Below are 20,797 nucleotides of genomic sequence, written 5' to 3'. Positions count from 1 at the left end.
ATGATTGTTGTGAACTTTTGAAGCTGCCGAATCAAGCTCACCTCAATCTCAGATATCATCAAAGTAAAGAGCTGTTGTAGGTTTATGATTATCTTTTATGTAGGCTAGTCTGTCCATATCTCAACCTGTTGAGACGAGAGTATGTTTTACAATCTGTGGAGGAGATCTAGAAAGAACGAGGTCACCTCACACTCAGCTACAGCCACCAACACATACAACAAGCCCGAGCACACACACCTCCCCTCCAAGTCCATCCATCCATCCATCCATCCATCCATCCCCTCCTCCTGACTCTGGTCCCGCTCCAGCACTTAACAAGGATTTAATGTCGCCCAATCATCTGTCAGGCAGATCAGATCAGGGCTGTAATACACAGCAGCAGGTCCAGCGGATGAGGCCTCAAACCGATGCAGAAGTCCTGAAAAAAAAAACAACAGACGAAAAAGCTGCATAATCCCACAATCGCTGTAATGACTGAGTCGCTCTTTCTTTCTCTCACACACAAAGTGCTTTGGCAAATGAAAATCTGATGTTTACGAACTGAGAGAGTACATGAGGTGACGCCGGGGTTCTCTCTGGACATTTGTTTATGTTGTTAGATGGATCCTTCACAAAATGGCAACTGGTAGTTTCCAACCCATTACACCCAGACAATATGCTGCTGCTGCTGCTGGCAGTAGACCTCACACTTATCCTCATCCTACAGCTTTTATTGAGGTAGGAGTCCGTGCTTTGATATTTTCTGACAGTGAAAGGACACTGCAGAAGATCATATGGATGTCAGGCCAGCTAGATATCACTGTCAATTGCAGGTAATAAATCAGCCCTGTAATGTGCCCAGGGTGTGTCCTTTTGTTTGATATAAAACTCAGTTATCAGATTTGAGCCACACCTTGTATGAAGAAGTTACCCAATGTCTATATGACACTCCTTCATTGACTTTAATGCAAGTGAGACAATAACATATCTGTGTTTGTCTTGGAGAAGCTCCAGGGAGTTCATCTGCACCGAGTCACTTTATTTTGCCATTATGCCAAAAAGCATGGGCTGGTTGAAAGCGTTAGCATGATTAATCCAGGCAAGGGATAATTTTGTGGCCTGCCTATTATTGCTTCTTTTTAATAACTTAACATTAATTGAATTTTTACATTTTTACCAAAGGTAAAACATCACAGAAAAACCCAGCAACACAATCCCTGAACAACACCAGATAGAATAAATATCAATAAACTAAATGAGGTAAGATGAGACCTCAAAATAACAGTACTGACATGACATGTTAGGTCAAATTTTTAGATGTTCACTCGTAGTCCTATTAATGCTTCTATTTCTGCAATATTTTGCTGCTTTATGAGATCAGAATTGGAGAAAATAGCCTTCGTGAATAATTCATGTTCTCTTCATTGGCTCAAGTTGTAATCTAGCATGTCTGTTAATCATTTGTCAGGCTGGAGAGGCAGCAGCAGACGTTTGGATCAATTATTATCTTTTGCACCTGCACGCAACTTTATCAACAATATTGAATAATTCATATACAAACTAAATCAGCCTCTCATTTAGCCTCTGACGGAGATTTGTACAGATCTGAGCAGATGTGAACCTCTTATCGCATATTGACATTGCAATAGATTCTCTTCTTATGCTGTCAATTTAAATGCAGTTTATTTTACCAATTCAGAGTTTTGTCTACAAAATATGGGAAAAATTGTGAAAAATGCACAAACCCTAAAGACAATCTGGTTATGATCATATAAGACAGAGAGATGCAGCACATCTTTGTATTCAAATGTTTTACTTGGTTTTTAAACTTGTACATATAGTACATTATGCATTATACCAACATCTACCTCCTGCACTGCCCATCACACTGGAAGACTGGCCGATAAACCAGGAGTACTTCTTACTTATGCCAGACACACTTCAGGGCTGTTGACAAGGGACAAGGGATGTTTTTTAACCTAAACCTAACCAAGTATGTTTTTGTACCTAAACCTAACCTAGTATGTTTTTGTGCCCGAACTTGATTGGAAATTAATAAATAAATTAAGCAAAAACAAAACTCATTACATACCAAAATAAGATAAATAAAATAAATACTGCAAGGATTATACAAAGTCGTGATTATCAGTTACAGGCATTAAGCCATATTGCTTACAGTGTACACTATTATAATAGTCCAGGAATGGTTGTCATACATTTTGTAATTTATTACCAAGCCCTGAGGGGTTTTTTTTAAAGTCAACTTCTAAGACTGTTATTGATTCTCTCAAAAGTGACAAAAGTCATCCAACTCTTACCCTGATAAGTAAATTCACACATTCCAGTTTACAGCCGTGTGTCTCTTTGAATTGTGACTATAAGAGCAAATCTGTTAATCTCCAGAAAACCTCTTACAGCTGTATATATTCTGCAAAGAAGTATTGTTTCGTCCAGTTATTTGATTTCATTCAATTCCCATATTATTGTCGTGGGCAACAATTTCAGTACCATGTTCGTGTGAATGTAATCCGGGCAGTGACTCAAAAAGTGAGTCAGATCAGTAAATACCCAACACATCACTGTCAACATCCATGCTCCACTTGTGTGAGCAGCCTCCTCCTCCTCCTCCTCCTCATATAAACCAGAGGGAAACCCCATCAGAGCTCCAGAGACAGTCATCTGGAGATTACAGAGACAGAAGGCAGCAGAGACATCATCTCCCAGCTGTAAATGCTCCAGGATTTAACAACTAGATCATCCTGCAATGTCCGAGTTAAACCTCGTCTGTTTTATCAGTAAAGTCCATCTTTGTCGCTTTTTTTAAATTTTTGATACTTTTCGGACATAGTTTCTGCTCACTTAGGTTTTAGGTGAATTTCTCTGAAATAAAAAGGACATTTATGTCTTGAGTGAGGGGGAAGAAATCGACTGGTGTTATCGTCTTTGCTGGGATTGTGTTCCCAGTGAAAACCTTGTGAACAGTTCATCCATCTCATCCTCATTCCGTCGCCATGCTGTCCAGTGTGCGCAGACACAGCCTCCGCTTGCAGACGGAGCTGCACCGGTGGAGTATCTGCGACCCGGGCAGCCACCTGCTGACGGACAGCTTCCTCACCCGGGTCCCCGCCTGTATCTCCCGCTCCAAGTCCTGCACCAGCTCCGCCGGGGAGTCGGATGGGAGCCGCGGGAGTTGGTCGTCCTCAGACTCGGTCATCTCCTCCGACTCCAGCGGGGACCTGCCGGAACCGGGCAGTCCGTACCGGGTAGTGCTGTTAGGGGCCAGCGGGGTCGGGAAGACGGCTTTCACGAGCATCTTCGCCGGGGCGGCGGACAGCATGGACAGTGACTACAGCGAGCTGTGTGGAGGTGAGGAAGACGTGATGACTACACTGAAACTTATTTCTATGTTACTTTTTAGATGGATACTAACAGAAGCAAACCAAATCCAGAGAAAAAACTAAATCTATTATCTTATAATAGCATGGGGAGAAGGGTTTGACCTGCAGTGGTGAACACAGGATGTTTTAGGGTCAGGGGCGAAAAGAACTAAAGGGGCACCACATGTATGCGGAGGGGCACCAGCACACAGGAAGTCGTGATTAATTATATTCATAGTGAAGAAGAGGGCACTCATCATGTTTTATGTACCATTTGGATTTCTATTTAGCGCAAGTCATATGTGCCACATCAGATACATGCTTTTTTTATGTGATGCATCAGAGCAGGCAGACAGAAAAGATCAAATGCAGCACAACAACAAAACGCCTATTAAGTCTATGATGTTACTAACGTCTTCTTGTGTTCGTTGATTTCAGATGAAGTGTGTGAAAAGGACATCGAAGTGGACGGAGAGCCCGCAACTCTAACTTTGTTTGACACATGGGACACAGAGGTGAGGTGAAAAACAGACACGTCGACTTGGCTTACATCGTACTGTGAATCCTGTATCTCATTGTGTATGTTTGTATGTTTTGCAGACTGACAGCGATTGGGCCCAGGAGCGCCACATGCAGACAGGTGATGCCTACCTGTTGCTGTACTCCGTCACTGACCGAGCCTCGTTCCTGCGGGCCTCGGAGCTCAGAATAACCCTACGCCGGCTCCGCCCTGCCCAGCACACACCAATCATCCTGGTGGGGAACAAATGTGACCTGGTGCGACGCAGAGAGGTGTCAGTCAGCGGTGAGGACACACAATCCCTGTTTAATTCTCTGTAATGAACGATGAGTTATTTCTGTATGCTCACTGATGTTTGACTCTCCGCTTCAGAGGGGCGCGCCTGTGCTGCTGTGTTCGACTGCAAGTTTATCGAAACCTCGGCCGCCATGCAGCACAACGTCTGGGAGGCTTTTAACGGCATAGTGCGGCAGCTGCGTCTACGCCGAGACTCCAAGGAGGCCAACAAGCGTCGAAGGCACACAAGCTGTAACATGCGCCGCGAGAGCCTTCCTAAGAAGGCCAGACGCTTCCTCGACAAGGTGGTGGCAAAGAACAATCCCAGTGTGGCATTCTGGCTCAAATCAAAGTCCTGTCATGATCTCTCTGTGCTGTAGGAGCCCGACAGAGACTCCTGTTTTAACTCTACACAAAACCTTTGAGCAGGTTACAGCCGGGAGAGCGGACTGTGTGGACATGGGCCTGCTTCTAAAAGGCTGAAAGTCGGATGGTTCACCACCATTCATCAGCGTGTTCACATCCACCCTCGGTGCACGCGATAGGTGTTTGGAACATTTCTGCACTGTCATCCATATACTTGTCTGAAGTAGACTGAGTGGACTGAGCTCAGTGTGTCAGCCTGTGTAATGGACTGGAAATGAAGTGACGTTTCCAGTCACAGACTCTTTGTGACTTGAATGTTGGAGGTTAGAACTCAACTGACAGACGGATGCAAGGTTTTCCGTGTTTTGAACAAATGACGTTAACACTAGCCCTTTGTTTCCTTTCTTCTCTCATCTCTTTTGCTCTTATTCCTGCCAAATGTTTTTTGTCTGTCGAGCCCAAAGTGCTGACATCACCAGTAGTAAGCTATTGATGATTATGGTTGTTTTTTTTGTATGATGAGTTTATTTATAACTTGTTGTATTTTGCACTTACTGTAAATAAATACCAGATTGACAACGTAATGTATTTTGCTACTTTTGTGCAGTTTCAGTGTTGCTTATTGAAATAAAGTGACATCATCCAGTTCGAAACTGTTCATTTCGTCTGTCGTCTCAACCTCGCTAACGACATCTGGTGACTCAGCTTTCACACAATAGAGACACTCTTTGCACAAAGAGCAACACAACTGTGGTGATAAAAGATGAGTCAGTTGGTGACATTAAAGCTGAACTTTTAGAAACAAAATTAGTCGTGAGTGTGTGTGTGTGTGTGTGTGTGTGTGTACGACACAGCTGATTGGACAAGGTGATCTGACTGCTCACAACATCAGCCTTAGACATCAGCCTGCTCAGATCCCAAACTCTGTTTTGTCAGAAAAAGCGGTAAAATGTGTTTCCAAGGTAACATTCAAAGTAGCCCCTGCAGATGGTGTCGGTGCCTGTTGGACAGAAAATCTGTCAGGCTGCCTGCATACATGGATCGGTGCTTTACGTAACAGTCACTTCCATCTGAATTAATGGCTCCAATCCTGAAGTCACAGGTTCTGGTTATATAGCAGTGACTCACTCGCTGCATGTTTTTCTCACACACAAAAACCTCATCTCCAAGCAGCTTCCTACAGCTCGGAGTGGCAGCGTGTGCCTCAGGACGGAAGGATGGAAGATGACCTCAGCTTCATGTGTGGTTGTGTCGTTGAGATAAAGAATATAAGTCGATGACAAAACAGTCCTTTAAAGCATTTCATTCATACACTTTATAGAGGTGGTAAAGTTTAGAAAGAACTAAATCCATGAGTTGAATCAGTTATATGATACATGCCTTGACCTGCTGAATTACCCTGTTGACCCACAGCCTTGCATTCTTATGAAGCAACGGGCTGTCAGTGTAATCTGTTAGTCTCATTGTGTACACACAGCTCCTTATCAGGCGCTGCTGCTAATGGAAAATCTGACAGGAAACATAGCCGAGGTGCGTAGGTCAAAGTCTGAGGGGAAATAAGAGATTTAAATGGCTGAATAGCAGATTTCTAAAGACATTTCCCACATAATTAGCCACTGTTTTTTTTTTTTTATCTTTGTTGTTCACAACTCACACAAATGCACTTACAAAGAACAAATCTTGATTAGAGCTGTGAGAGTCCTTCAACTGGTTAGTTTTTTGGAACTATATACGTGCAATCAGGACTCCAAATGTAAGAGTTTGAGGATTTATGTAAAATTAGCTGCATTAATAATGGATTTGTCTTGCATAATACTAAATGCATTGGGGTTCTGTTCTTCCTGTCTCCTTTCTCTCTCTTGTCAGCTGCCTCCCCCATTGGCTGCCTGGACATGAGGGCAGGGTGATTAGACAATCATTAGATCCAATAAAACTTAGATGGTTAACACTTTGGTTAACGTTTGACAGGACACCATGGGCACTGTTCGGATCACTCTGAGTCCGAGGTCTGAGGAGTGAGGAGTGTCTCGCTCGATCTCTCCGGCAAGGTAAGTGTCCTCGATCTCCTGATGCCCAGTTTTTGAAATGTTGAGTACTTTGAGCAGATTTTGGAGTTGCGAATGGGACACAAAGTGGAACCCGTCCGTTGGTTTCAACAGGATATTCTTGATGTTTGGGATGTTTTTTTCCGCTTTTTGTTGCAAATGTGCTGTGATCTTCACTTGACTTTGGCAGGGCCTTGGAGTTAGGTGTGGGCATTTCTGACAACCAGCCTCTTCTTCTTAGCAGCTTCCTGGGTTGTTGCTCACACCTGACATGGGGGGGGGGGGGGGGGGGGGGGGGGGGGCATTTCCTGTGTGGGGCACTAGATTCGGTATCGAAGTAGCCGATATTTTGACTGAGAAAGGTCATCTAGTCATTGTGCTAAAAGGAGAAACAGAGGGCCTGCAACACCTAAATCACTGTCAAATAGCTTTGCCACTTTGCCCATCAATCATACAGTAACTTATTACATTTATCAAACCTTCTCCTCACCGGAAGTCAGTTCAATCGTAAATGGGTGTCTGTGAAGTGGTTATTCCAGCAACGGCTTGTTAGTTAAAATATGGCAGTCAGCAGAGGCATTGGTCAACTTGGAGGCAGACATACTAATAACTGGTACACGAGGAATTCAGGCGAATTTAAGATTGTGCTTTGCAAAGAAGGAGTGAAGCACGGCGGTGGCTTTAAAGGCGTGCTGTGCTAGATAAAGGTCATTTGCCACGACTCAAAGTCACCTTCACTTTTCTCCGGCAGCTGACTTCAACCTTCTCTCTCACCAAGACCAGAAATCTCAAACGTGATCATTTATCCTCTATTTGATCATTTAATTCATGTTATATTATGTTATGATGTTGTATCTTTCTTTCTTTTATTTTTCATTATCCAAATCAGTGCCATAGTAATGTGCTGCTGTCCTCTGAATGGAAGAATGAGTTTTCTACCATTTTCAAGGCACCAAAGATACTGTTGTCAGAGTGAAACACATAAAATTGTCACATGACCTTACATATTTACGTATTTTTTGGATGTCAGCTGGAAAATACACGTTTTAGTTTTACTTTCAGAGTTTTCTGAATAGCGCATACATACAAACAATCAAGACTCTTCAGTTGTTCTAGACCGTGGTGGACTCAGGATGTTTAAGGGGCAGGGGCGGCAATATGAGAAAGGTCACCAGCTGGATTCGACGGGGCACCAGTGTGCAGAAAGGGCACGAGAAGGGCACCCTCAGGGGCATTTCACCATTTTTTATCTACCACAGGGGCATCCTTTTGCTTTTCCTTTTTCCTTTTGTGTTTTTTCCAACATGGGGAAACCAGCACCCCTAAGCAGACCAGACTTGCTCAACTGGTGGCTTGTGGGTCGAATGAGGCCCTTTAATAACCTCCTTCTGACCCTGTAATCTTTTAGTTAGAAGGCACCATTCATGAGTTGTGTCTGTTGTGAAGTACAGGCTTTTGTTTCACTAAAATGTTTGAATTCAGGCTGTACAAGCAGAGGGAATTCACCAGAATCCAACCAATAACCTTCAGAGGTGCATTTTAATTCCAGTACATTTGTATATATTTATTTATATTTATATATTTGTATAATGTCTACGTTTAATAAGAAGCAGAGAATTTTTTTTTTTTTTATCTATCAATTCTAATAAAATAATGAGACAGGTGTGTTCTGAACTCTGAGATTACTGTAGAGTCACTAAGGTCCCACACTTCGACCTTTCGGGTACTTGCGTCATATTGACACTCCAAAAGGCTGGCTTTAAGAAATCGGCATGGCGTTGAATGAGAGCTTTGACTTTCATTTTCTCCTTTACGCTGGGGTGGATAGTTCAGCTGGTTGTGTAGGTGGAGCTGCTCCGGTAAGTTTCCATTCCAGTAACATCTCAGAGTGTGAGGCAGGGAGAGATAGCATGTATGTGTGTGGAGACTCAAGGACAGAGGACAGTTTTTCTTTGTGAGGCTCCTTATGAATCAATAACTTGTTGCACTGAGTTGAGAGACCAATGTACCGAGGCACGCTGGGTTTAATTGTTTCTCGAGTGACTGAGTGATAATTAGCCACGTGGATTTTCATTATTTCTACACGCATGGTAATTTAACAGCAGAGCACAGTGAATACATTTCAATGTGTAATTTTAATCCTCCTCTTCATGTCACCTCTCAACATCCTGCCTCACCATGTCCTCCTCCTCTTCCTCGTCTCGACCAGACTATGATCATGACACCCCTGGTGCATCTGTTGTTGCTCCCTCTCCTGCTCAGCATTGTGAGTATATAACACAGCCCGCTGCTCGACAGTCCATTAATACATATTCATAGTAAATACTCAAGTACATGAACCTGTCAAACAGTCACTGTGGATGAACGTGTAGATTTATTCATGTGCATTTAATGAGCAGTTTTGCAACACATGAAGTGAATGCATGCAGAATTTTTGTGATATTTGATGCCTCCTGTACAAAGTAAATGTCGACTACTGTCAGCAAGGTTAACGAAACGTGTGCAGGAAAACCTTTGGTGACTTATTTAAAACACTGAAAGGAAGTGTAAGGTGTTACTAAACTGAGCATTAGTCATATTTTCGCAGACTTTGATCTCCTGTCTTGCAGTGGGATGTAAGATCACCATTGTCGTGTCATTTTGGCTCAATAAATAACCGGGCTGTAAAAAATGGCCCTCAATGCCTGACTACATTCAGCTACAGTACAGAGCAGCGGCAAAATGGGCACATGTGGGCATGAGTGTGAGAAGTTCACTTCGACCTCAGCCTGTAGTATATTCAGTGACCCTTGACCTCTGTGTCTGTGCTCTGATAGGCTGCTGGGAAGGATCTGGAAGAGAAGAAGGGCCCGTTTGAGAACACGGTGCTGGATGTGTCAGAGGGAACACCAGTGCCCTATGCCATGTATCAGGTAATACACACAGACAAGCAATGTATACAAAGTAGTGACAACCATGTGCATTTGATCCAGCTACAACAGTAAAATGCTTCATTCACAAAGATGCATTAATATCAACAGTCTCATCATGTAAAATATCAGAATTCTTCAGTCACCAGTGTCGTATAAAAGACCCAAAAATCCTACTTAAGTAAAAGTAATGATATCGTGTTCAAATCAAAAAGTAAAAAAGTATCTGACATTAGATGAACAAGAGTATCAAGAGTATTTTTCTAGCAAAAATAAATGTAAGTATCAAAAGTCAAAGAAAATTATACACATATTACATGTATGTATATACTGTAAAACACGTGCTAAAGCGCCCTCTTGGGAGCCAAAACACGCACTAAAGTGCCCTTCTTTTCGCCCCTGCCCTTCAAAAAGTCTGCGCACGCCACTGCTGTTCACTCTACCAGGTGAGCTGCCAGGTCACCCCAAAAACACCATATAGTTAAATTATGCATCTCCACTGTCCTCCTCCAACACTAGACTATTACACATACATTACAAACTAATGTGGAGTATCAGGCTCTCTTCTTAAAGTTAAACATGTAAGTTACCAAGAAACCATTTTAAAGCCCCCGATGTGATCAGGTTCAAACATGTAGGATAAAGTAATTCTAATAGAAATAGATTTAAACATTAAACTCAACAAGGAACAATGTTACAACTCTCTTGTGGATAACCTGTCAGTGTCTGCTAGTATGGATTGGAGGTTCCAGGTGTTTGTTTGTCTCCACTAAGGATAAAAAAAAAAGCAAGAAAAACAGGCCCTAATGGGATTTGAACCCATGACCCCTGGTTTACAAGACCAGTGCTCTAACCACTGAGCTATAGAGCCCTTTATTAGCATGAAAATCATCGCATAAAAAAAACCACAACACCTTGGACAGTCATAGGTGTGGAGGCCAGACCAGATGAACCAGTTACAGGAGTGTCCTGAGCGTCACAGCAGAACAGCGTTGCAGCATTCTCTTAAAGCACCTGAAGTAGACGGGAACTTAAAATGTAGAAAACAACAAACAAAAATGAAATTCAAAAAATGAAATTTGTCCATACAGCTTGTCATGCGTATTCAATAATGTTGAGTCCCAAACAGCTACAAATCATTAGTTATTGTTTTCATTTTGCTCTCTTCATCCCCATCTCCAATCCACAGTTTCAGGTGACCAGTGCAGGTGTTAATAATTTCAGGCTGAGTGGAGAAGGTAAAGAAGACATCAGTATTTCAAATGACGGGTGGCTGTACCTGCAGAGGCCTCTGGACTGGTCTCGAGATAACCATTACATCATCATGGTGAGGTGGTCCTCTCTCCTCTTACTAACACACAAAAAGCTATAGTTGTACATTGTATATCAATAAAACAAAATGTATGTATCGATACTTGTGTGTGTGTGTGTGTGTGTGTGTGTGTGTGTGTGTGTGTGTGTGTGTGTGTGTGTGTGTGACAATATCCAGGTGGAGGCACTGGCAGATGATGAAGTTGTGGAAGGCCCAGTTTATGTCACCATAAATGTGTTGGACGTCAACAACAAAGCTCCGTACTTCAACCAAAGTGTCTATACAGCTCTGGTTAGAGAACACAATCCGGCAGGTGTGTGTTGCATGCATAAGGAGTATTACAGTTTTTCTAATTGTTCACCGTGCAACAGCTAAGTCTCTGTCATTAGACTTCCCTGTTCTTGATACCCCTGTGCTTACATCTCACTGTGCGAAGAACTGAACCTAACTTTTTGGCTGTTGGTCCAGGTGTCCCATTTACCCGTGTGTTTGCGTTGGATAAGGACGACCCAGAGACCCCCAACGCTCAGCTGAGCTACAGCCTGGTCAGCCAGATCCCCAACAGACTCCACACCCCCCTGTTCCAGATCAACCCTGAAACTGGAGAGATCTCCACCACGGAAGACGGTATTAAACATATGCCTGCTCACACACTAATGAGTGCACAGACATGAACCCAGACACTGGCACACAGAACTAGGTGCACTGCCCGTGGGAAAGTCTATAATCTGTCCATCTCTGCCTGTAATCTGGCAGTATAGTGCCACTGCAAATCCAGATTACACAGCTCATCCTATGTGCTCAAGATTAACGCTGACTGGAGGCAGATTGCCTAAATGTGTCGCGTGATGTTGATCACAGATTATTCTTGAGCGTGTGTGTGAGTGAGCAAATAAAGAAGTTCACAGAGAAAGTATGAGAGAAAGTTTTCGTCACGTTTCTCAGACGGCCTTGAGACAGCAGAGATGTTCTTCTTCCAACAATCTGTCGGAAAACATGGTTGTAATGTGAAGAGCTTTACTGAAAAATATTTGATGTGTGTTCTTTAACAGGGAGCCAGATGCTGAAGGCCAGAGAAGGTATCCTGTACAGCAAAGGAGCTGATCGGAGCATTGAGGCTTTGAAATCAAAGTTTGACGACTACTGTCCACAGCCAAAGCTCCCCTACGAACAAAACCCCTTCTTCACCTGTGTGCAGAGAGCAGGTCTGTATACAGATGTGTCCAGTGTGAAGCTGTAGCAATAACTTGTCATATCATATCATAAGTCAAAGTTAAGCAAGAAAATACAATTATTCTGTCTTCACAAATGTGAATATAATATATTTTATCTGAGGGAGGGGGGAAGGGACAGGAGCCAATCTACTGCTTTTCAGTTTTTAAAGGTGCTATTTGTAAGAAAAGTTGATTTTTTTTGGTCTCAATCCTAAACATTGCCCGCCATCCCAAAGCGTCAATGTTTGACGAGATTCAGACACAAAAATCATCTTTTCTTACAAATAGCACCTTTAATAATGCAGAAAAAAACTAAACAATGTTTCATCACTACTTTGTCAGAAAAACACAAGGCAAACATAAAATGTCAAATGTCAATGTTAATCCAAAACAGGGGTACAATTGTCATTACGTAACTGGTTGAAAATTATTAGAAATGTATTAGAAAATGGATCCAAGTGCCACACCCCATGCACTGGACACACTTAAAGTTCCAAAGATAAAGTGCCAGAAATACAAGCACTGCAACCACCAAGTATAATAAATGAGAGAAAACCAAATTCAATCTTCAGCTCTTCATTCAGACGGAAAAGGCTGAACTGCATAGCCGTGGGTTCATAATGTCCTCACCTCTCAGAAAAGTCTAATACTTTTCTACTCCAAAGACCTTGAATGATGCTGCAGAGCCTCGGTCAGCCTGTGTTTAATGCTGAACAACCGACACGTTTTTTGTGTCTGCTTTTTGTCTTCTATGTAAATCTTTAAAGCTTTCAGTTTGTTCGATATAAACCAGACCACAGCGACATTTCAGCATGTAGAGAACATGTGTATTGCTGCAGTTTGTCAAGGAGTGTGTACTTTTTACAAGAATGTTAAAGCGTTAAGCATTTGGTGTCTAACGAGTTAAAAAAAACAACTGTGCATAGTGGCCAGAGTGATGAACAGCCAGAAGACAGTGTTCGGTTTGGTTTCTGCTGTCACAATGACCGTGATATTCAAAGTCTTCTATTATATGGTAAGGCGACTGTCATTGGACAGCTGCTTGGGTGAAAGAAGACATCATCTTGGGCTCTGGGAGTCTGTGATGGGTATTATTTTTCTTCTATTTTCCAAATTCTAAACTGAATATTCAATGCCAAACCAAAAAAGAAAAATAATTAGCAGATTAAATGATGCGCATGCTGCAGAAAAGAAAACATATGAACTAAGAATTCCACAAGAAAAGCTTGAAGAAGAAGAAGAAGAAGAAAAAACCACCATCATAAAATTATAAAATTTTCTGAAGAGTGTAGCACTGATCTGCAGTGTGAGCGGTGGGACACAACTGCCACGTGTCCTTTCGAAGATCTAAGAAAGTGATGAGTGATTCCAGTCGAGGGATTTGTGGGGCGTGAAAGTCGACAGCTGGCGCCGATGTAGAGAAACACAGACCGTAACGACTGTCAGTGATTAGTGCCGGTTGTGTGATTTATTGGGTGTCAAGCTGATGAGTTCAGCGAGGGGAGAGTGGTTAAGCCATCACTAATTTCTATGATAGGATCAGGACGAGAAAAAACCTCGAACATCTCGTCCTTGTGACTCTGCTTCTCAAAATCCTTCAGTCTTTCTGAAATGTTTCTTGTCATGTTCAACCCACTGAACTTTTGTTTTTGTTGTTTCCTCTGTGGTTTCAGAAATGAGGCGGAGTAATGTGGACCCCCTGGTGGATCCAGACTTCACCCTGATTGTGCGCGTGCAGGATCTTGGAGGAGCGTCAGAGACCGCGCTGAGTGGAAACACCGAGGTGCATATTGTCGTGCAGCAGAACCTGTGGGTCAATCCTGGACCGATCCCTGTGGAGGAACACTTGCGGGAAACGTACCCTCTGACCATCGCAAAGGTGGGGTGGGATGCACATGCTAGTTCTGTGCAAATGTCACAAATTCAGACCCATTCAACTACAAACACACATCATACATACTATATCTACTAACTGACCATCTCACCGCCTCGTTCTGTGCCTTTTTCAATCCAGGTTCAGTCTAATGAGCCCAACGCCGTCTATGCGTTGGTGCAGAAAGAGCGAGAGCTGAAATTCCCCTTCCAGATCACAGAAGACGGGGATATACATCTGACAGAGGAGCTGGACAGAGAGGACAAGGACATGGTATATGTCACATTCTTAGCTTGCTCAATAAATCTCTCATTCTCAAGCAGAAGTAACAACTCACGTCTAAGGATTATTCTTGTAACCATGTTGGTTCTGTTTCAGTACATCCTGGTGGTGCGGGCAACAGATAACAGTGGAAACGAGGTGGATCCACCCATGGAGATTCATGTCATAGTGGATGATATAAATGACAACGCTCCAGAGTGTGAAAACGAGGAGAGTGTATTTGAGTTGCAGGAGGGTGAGCCTGTAGGTAAGTGGTGTGTGTGATCATGACATAACCCATTCATGGAGCAAATCTCACTACGTGCTGCCTCTAAGTAAACTTCTATTATCTCGCTGCAATGTCACTATTGCATCTTGTGTTTGCTTTGCATTCTGTTTTAGAGTACAAAAAGGTGGGAGAAATAGTAAAATCCTTCACATAAAGGGTAATTTCACCAATGTTACACATTCAAGTGTGTTTACAGTTCTTGGCGAGTACTATTGCATATGTAAAGTTTTTCGTGGCTCCGGAGGAACCTGCTCGTAATGTGAGAAATTGCCTCCAGTCTCACCCAGTGTCTAAGTTGCATTGTGGGTAATGTTGGCACTAGGAAAAGTATTCCACTGGTCTGGCCTTGACACTTTTAAAACACTGACGGTTTAAAGGGAAATTATCAAAATCTATACCGCAGAATCAGAGATGTCACCATTTTTATTCAGCGCGTTCTTTTTTCCTTTTCAAAACCTGGTGCCTACATCACCCACAATGCACCACTTGAGGCAATTTATTTTATTACATGCAGATACCTCTGGAACCACAAAAGGATTTATACTCCTCCCAAGACCCGTAAACACACTTAAAAGGTAAAATTGGTGGGATTGCAAAAATAGCAATACCACACTGTATTAAAGCTCAAGTAAAAGTTCAATATTCACGCTTTTTCTTGAGTACAAGTATAAAAGTATAAGCATCAAAATATATTTCAAGACATTCTGCAGAATGACCCATTTCGTTCGATAACTGTGGAGGCATGAAGATGAAACCATCACTTTAAAGCAACACTATGTAGAAATTGGCATTCTGAAACAATTTGTGAGACGTAAAGTATGTGCTGACTGTGACAAAACTCCTCACAACAATGTCATGTGTTGAAATCTTGTGTGTTGAAGTAAACGTGTGTAACGCTGTGATCCTGCCCTCTCACTCAAGTTACACAGTGCAGAGACAAGACGACAGAGACACCATTCACCTGATTACAAGACACTGACCCTTTAAAATGATTTTGAAGCTGTTAGTTTGAGGTAAAAACAAATCACATAATTTTTCTTTAATGATACAGCTGGTAAAGCTGGGGCTGATTGTAACTACTTACCTGCTGGGTAGCTACCTCGACTATGATAAATCATAACTGATTAGATGACTCCATTATGTGAGTGATTACTTAAGAAGAAACCTTTAAGAGCAACTTTAAAATGACAACATGATCAAACATGTTGACTCAGAGCAGAGAGAGAGAAGGATTGACCTCATCTACCCTGTTGTTCTGTCCGTCTAACAACCCTTACATTTTACTCCATGATATTCTATAATCTTTTTAAATTCAGTTTTATATGGGTGAATGTCATAATATCTCCACTCACAGCACACATTTGAAATTAACAACAAACTCATACATATTTAATACTTAATTAGGGAATAAATGGGAGGAAATTGACTGAAATTGAAACAAAAAGCAAACTCATTTGCAGTCCGAAGGAAATCACTGCCAGTTTTATTTTTGTTGTTTGCACCCCTGATAAATGCAAAAACATCCTACTGAATAGAATAAGATATCTTTTTTAAATTACATAACATTTGCTATTTTTATATTTTTGAGCTATCCTCCTAGAACGTGTCTCAAAATATGTGTTCTGACCGATTCTGCACCACAGTCGTCTACAGTCAGATAAACTGTACTCCTTACAAACTCAAGAGACCTCTGGAAGATATAAGAAAACTGTTACGTAGTTTGATCTTACATTCTTGCTCTTTTGGTTCCAGGCAGCGAGGTAGGAGAGCTGAAGGCCCATGACGCTGATAAAGAAGGGACATTGAACTCCCTGCTGTCTTACACCATCGAGAATCCAGACGGCTCACCTTTCTCCATCGACGCTGCTTCTGGAAGAATTCAGGCGTTGCGCTCGCTCCAGCGTAGAGACCAGCAGGTTTATAACCTCACTATCAAAGTCAAGGACCCAGGTAGCCCACATGCTGTAATATGTAACACACCTGTACGTAGATAGAAATCAGTTTTTGATCCAAGTCCACTCATGACTTTTGTCTGACAGTTTTCAGCACGAACTGTAAGGTCGTCATCAAGGTCATTGATGTCAACAATGAGCTGCCTCTGTTCGAGAAGAACGATGTAAGTATGTGGCCCAGCTGTCTGTTGTTTCTCGGGCTGGTTGGCTGCTTGTCTTCATGTTTCGCTGTGTGTCTGTGTGCAGTATGGCAGTCAAACTCTAGCAGAGGACACTCCTGTTGAACACACAGTGCTGACCATCAGAGCAACAGACGCTGATGACCCGGACAGCGGCAGCTCCCGGATCGAGTTCCACATCTCTGCTGGCGATGATGACGGTGTTTTTGCTGTGCAAACTGATGGCAACGGCGTCGGCCACCTGGTCATAGCTAAGGTACGGAATCTCCATTCTCTACATCGAAACCCAACACACGCAGATGATTTTGCTGACACATAGGAGGTGCCTTATTTTTTCTAAAAGTACGCAAATTCACCTCCCATGGTGTGTGTTTTGTATTTATTTGGTATACTTTTGTAAAGGTTTGCAACTCATTAATGATTATTTTGTAAAATATGGTAAATTTATGATTTAATATATAAAATGTTGGAAAATAGAAATAATCTTCCAAAGTCCAAGATGTCAACAGTCTAAAACCCAACATGTAAAACCAGCCTGCTTGTGTCCTAACAGCCTCTGGACTTTGAGACCGCGTCCACCTACGACCTCAAGATTGATGCCCGCAACCCAGAGCCCCTAATGACGGGTCTGGTCTACGGCAGTGAATCAACGGCCGTCTTCTCCATTTCTGTCACCGACATAGACGAGGTTCCAGAGTTCAGTTCGGACATTCTGGAAGTGACTGTGCCTGAAAACACCACCAAGGGATCAGTGCTGCTCACCGTGGAGGCGAAGGATCCAGAGGGCAAAGACATCAAGTAAACACACACAGATAGCTTCTCATCACTGCTATCAGAACTGCTTTAAGAACAGTAGCTACTGTATACCCTGGATTTGACTTTGTTAAGCGACTAGGAAAATCCCCAACTTTACTTATACGTAGCTGTTGAACTTCTTTAAGTATCAATATTAACTTCCTATGCAGTGTGACATGAGGGGAATTTAACCAAAGATTATTAAACCTAAACAGAGGTATCTACCCCACCCTTAGATGAAATTTGTGTGGGGGGTTGGTGCACCTAAATTGGCTGCAAGCTGTTTCCCAAATACAGACTTCAAAACATCCTCTTTGAAAGCTAACGGAGAGTGACTATATCTATGTTGTTCTGCAGTTAAAGAGCTGGACTCAAACAAGACGTGCTGTGTAATTGAAGACTGAACACACACACACGGTAGCTTTCACAGTTTAGGAATTGTTCCATTAGATCAGCATTGGCTTGGTTTTTTAACGTTACTGCTCCGTACTGGCTGCCAGTTTGGGGCTTCATCTATTAGAACTATCACGTGTACCGAAAATTGATTTGTTTTGACTACCATTATTTCCACTGGGTCCCGATTCAGTGTCTGGTGTAGCATGGATTATTTCTAATATCTGCTCTCTATGTGCGTGTGTCTTTATGTGTAATTACTCTTGTGTGTTGTGCAGTTTCAAGTTGGATGGTGACACTTATGGCTGGCTGGAGATCGACAAGGTATCAGGAGTGATCAAGACCAAAGGCAAACTGGACAGAGAAACCCTGGAGACTTTGACGGTCACTGTCACTGCATTTGAGACGGGTGAGATTACAGATGCACAATCACAACATGAAACTTTTTTGTGTTGTCGACTTGTTGTGGCACAGGTTTTAGATTAATTTTAGCTTACAACACTTTTTAGGTTTTGTGCTGAAAAAACCATTGGACCGTTATACAGCAAAGTAAAGTCGATCCAATTAATGTTTTTAATGCTCTCTGATTTCCTTTTGAAGCAAACCGCGAGATGCACTCGGAGCTTGACCTGACCGTGAGGCTGCTGGATGTGAACGACAACGCCCCAGAAATGATTAATAACCAGGCCTTCATCTGCATGATGAAACCCGAACCTGTCATCATCAAGGCCAAAGATGGAGACAGCGCCCCTTTCTCCCAGCCCTTCACCTTCGTCTTGGGCAGTGGAAAATCTCAGAACTGGGGCCTTGTCAGGATTGATGGTACGTTCTCTGACAAACTGTAGTGACACCAGAAGATGATGTGAAACCGACATGTTGCAAAGTTAGATCTACCATTCTCCTTGCCTCCTCTTGTCTGTCATGCAGATACAACAGCTAAACTGACCCTGAGGAAAAAGCCAACTGAAGATAAAACCTACCACCTTCCCATTACCATTAAAGACAATGCAGGCATGGGAGTTGCGCGGTTGTTTGAGGGTGAGTTGATTCTTAATAAAGGGTATGTGTGGCGGCCAATACCATTCAAAGATGGAAAACAGCACTCAATCAATGCTGACAGGATCGTCTGTGTAGCCTCTGTGCCATAGACTTCCAAACATTTATTACAATTACTATAAGCTAACAATTTCTTTCTTCAGCAGTTCCACCATGAATCTAACTTTTAGCTATCAATAAAACCCGTTAGTGCATTAATGTTAGATGATTACAGAGACAGATTTCACATCATTTCAAGGGACGAGATGAGAGATTGTTGGTTAACGACTGACAAAGGCATTGTTGATTTGTGGCTTCTCATGGGATTTGTTGACAATAAGAAATACAGAGATTAACAATCGGCCTGATCCTTAAAATCAAAATTCATGTGATTGCCTCAGGTCATGTTAAAGGTTTAATGCACACATGTGTTCTCCTTTAATCTCTTTGACAGTGAGAGTATGTAACTGCACGGAGCTGGGCTACTGCTACATGCCTCCAGGGCGCCATGGCCACATTTATGGAACAGGAGCCACCGTCGGGATCCTGGTTGGCACGCTTGCATTCTGCGGTAAGCCTGAAAAAAACTCAAGTCTGTTGACTCGTAACTCACACATGAGGCAGTATCCTTTATACAGTGCTGTCTGATGTCATTATATGTGATATTTTGTGTTGACTCCATTTTGTTCCACAATTGAAGTCTGTTTCTTCTTTCTTTTTGTCTTGTTGCAGTCATCGCGTTCATCATAGTGATCAGACGCATTGATAAAAACAAGAAGAAAGCCAAGAACGAGGAGGACGAGCGGATGATGTAGAGACTATGCACACATGCACACACATTTTTGTACTACTATACTTTAATAAAATGCACATTATGCATCATCAGCATCAACATGTCTAACCCGGGACCTTGAACCAGGTTTTAACCCTTAGTTAGACTTATTTAGGTAACACTGGCTCCCTCACAGTCTTTTTAAAAAATTTTATTATGTTTATTTTATTCCTTGTCAAATAAAATAAATGAACCTCCACTCGCACAAAAGCTTAAGTATTGACTTAACTCTCCAGGTCTGAACGTTTAAGTCTTTCAAAGGTAGATGTACAAACACACATACACACATTTACTTTAGCTTTATTTTATGTTATTAAGAAGAAAGCGTTCAGCTTGATTAATAAGTGCAGCGTTCACTTAATTAAACTATCAGGTGGCGACATGCTAATCAGGAAATTATAAAGCTTGTTAACATAATTTATTTGAATTTCACTCCCAGACTCAGGTTGTTTCATTAGCAGTTTCATCGTCTCACATAATTTGATTTCTTTTTTTGGCCGTGAGCCTGTTTTGTTATGCTCCTCTGTTTGAATGTAATATCTAATGGCAACAACCAGGAATATCTTTAATGTTAAGAGCCATCTAAAACAAAAAAACAAAAAAGATGTAACCAAGGATGTCACTGTTGTCAGAACGCTGCTTGTGTAACAATAACTACCGAGCATTTACTGCTCTTACAGTTTCACAATAAAAGATGAAGCTGGGAACCACGTTGGTTTTCTTTGTGTTGTTGTCTGTGTAGATGTGTGTTCCTGTCACCGCGGATGTGTGGTGCAACAGGTGATCGGAAGCATAAGACATGAGCTTCTGCGGCTCAGGTCCTCACTTATTCCCTGCTCTCTCTTTCTTCTGACATTTACTCTACACTTACAGTCACTACTGTAGCACCCCTCTTTCTCTCCCCCTCCCTGCTGGTCTGTGGATGAGCACTCAAGGCCATGCTGCTCCTGCAGAGAATGATGCTCTGACTCATCTCTTCAACAGTGGGAGACAAACTGCTGATTGTTTGCAGGGCTGAAAGAAGAATGGCATGATGATGGGCCTTTATGCAGCACAAAGAGGCCACAGCACACTACAAAAACACTCAGACACACATGTGAGAGTTGATGTGGAAACCACATGTGCTGCCATGACTATCCTACCAGTCCATGTGTCACGTTTTTGAGCAACCGTGTGTGTTTTTGTTTGAC

The 20,797-nt window shown here is 42.3% G+C and overlaps 2 protein-coding genes and 1 non-coding gene across 3 annotated transcripts; 2 read left to right on the top strand and 1 right to left on the bottom strand.

The window, feature by feature from the left end:
• Nucleotides 1-2,602: 2,602 nt before the first annotated feature.
• gem (GTP binding protein overexpressed in skeletal muscle) lies at nucleotides 2,603-5,166 on the top strand. The gene is made up of 4 exons (XM_030394249.1): nucleotides 2,603-3,345; nucleotides 3,795-3,871; nucleotides 3,957-4,161; nucleotides 4,249-5,166. The coding sequence occupies exons 1-4, from the start codon at nucleotides 2,991-2,993 to the stop codon at nucleotides 4,530-4,532; spliced, it is 921 nt and encodes a 306-aa protein (XP_030250109.1). The 5' UTR covers nucleotides 2,603-2,990; the 3' UTR covers nucleotides 4,533-5,166.
• A 1,338-nt stretch (nucleotides 5,167-6,504) lies between these two features.
• On the top strand, nucleotides 6,505-20,317 carry cdh17 (cadherin 17, LI cadherin (liver-intestine)). The gene is made up of 19 exons (XM_030394247.1): nucleotides 6,505-6,566; nucleotides 8,773-8,829; nucleotides 9,380-9,475; nucleotides 10,662-10,799; nucleotides 10,962-11,097; nucleotides 11,253-11,411; nucleotides 11,837-11,989; nucleotides 13,672-13,877; nucleotides 14,013-14,144; nucleotides 14,250-14,400; nucleotides 16,174-16,371; nucleotides 16,461-16,537; nucleotides 16,620-16,808; nucleotides 17,106-17,350; nucleotides 18,019-18,149; nucleotides 18,341-18,562; nucleotides 18,668-18,778; nucleotides 19,230-19,346; nucleotides 19,508-20,317. The coding sequence occupies exons 2-19, from the start codon at nucleotides 8,776-8,778 to the stop codon at nucleotides 19,588-19,590; spliced, it is 2,598 nt and encodes an 865-aa protein (XP_030250107.1). The 5' UTR covers nucleotides 6,505-6,566; nucleotides 8,773-8,775; the 3' UTR covers nucleotides 19,591-20,317.
• trnat-ugu (transfer RNA threonine (anticodon UGU)) lies at nucleotides 10,271-10,343 on the bottom strand. The gene has a single exon. It is a non-coding gene; the product is annotated as a tRNA-Thr (tRNA).
• Nucleotides 20,318-20,797: the final 480 nt, after the last annotated feature.

This window comes from Sparus aurata, chromosome 17 (genome assembly GCF_900880675.1).
Source record: "Sparus aurata chromosome 17, fSpaAur1.1, whole genome shotgun sequence".
NCBI lineage: Eukaryota > Metazoa > Chordata > Actinopteri > Spariformes > Sparidae > Sparus > Sparus aurata.
The sequence above is the reverse complement of the archived record's forward strand: the minus strand, read 5'-3'. Positions and strand labels throughout refer to the sequence as shown.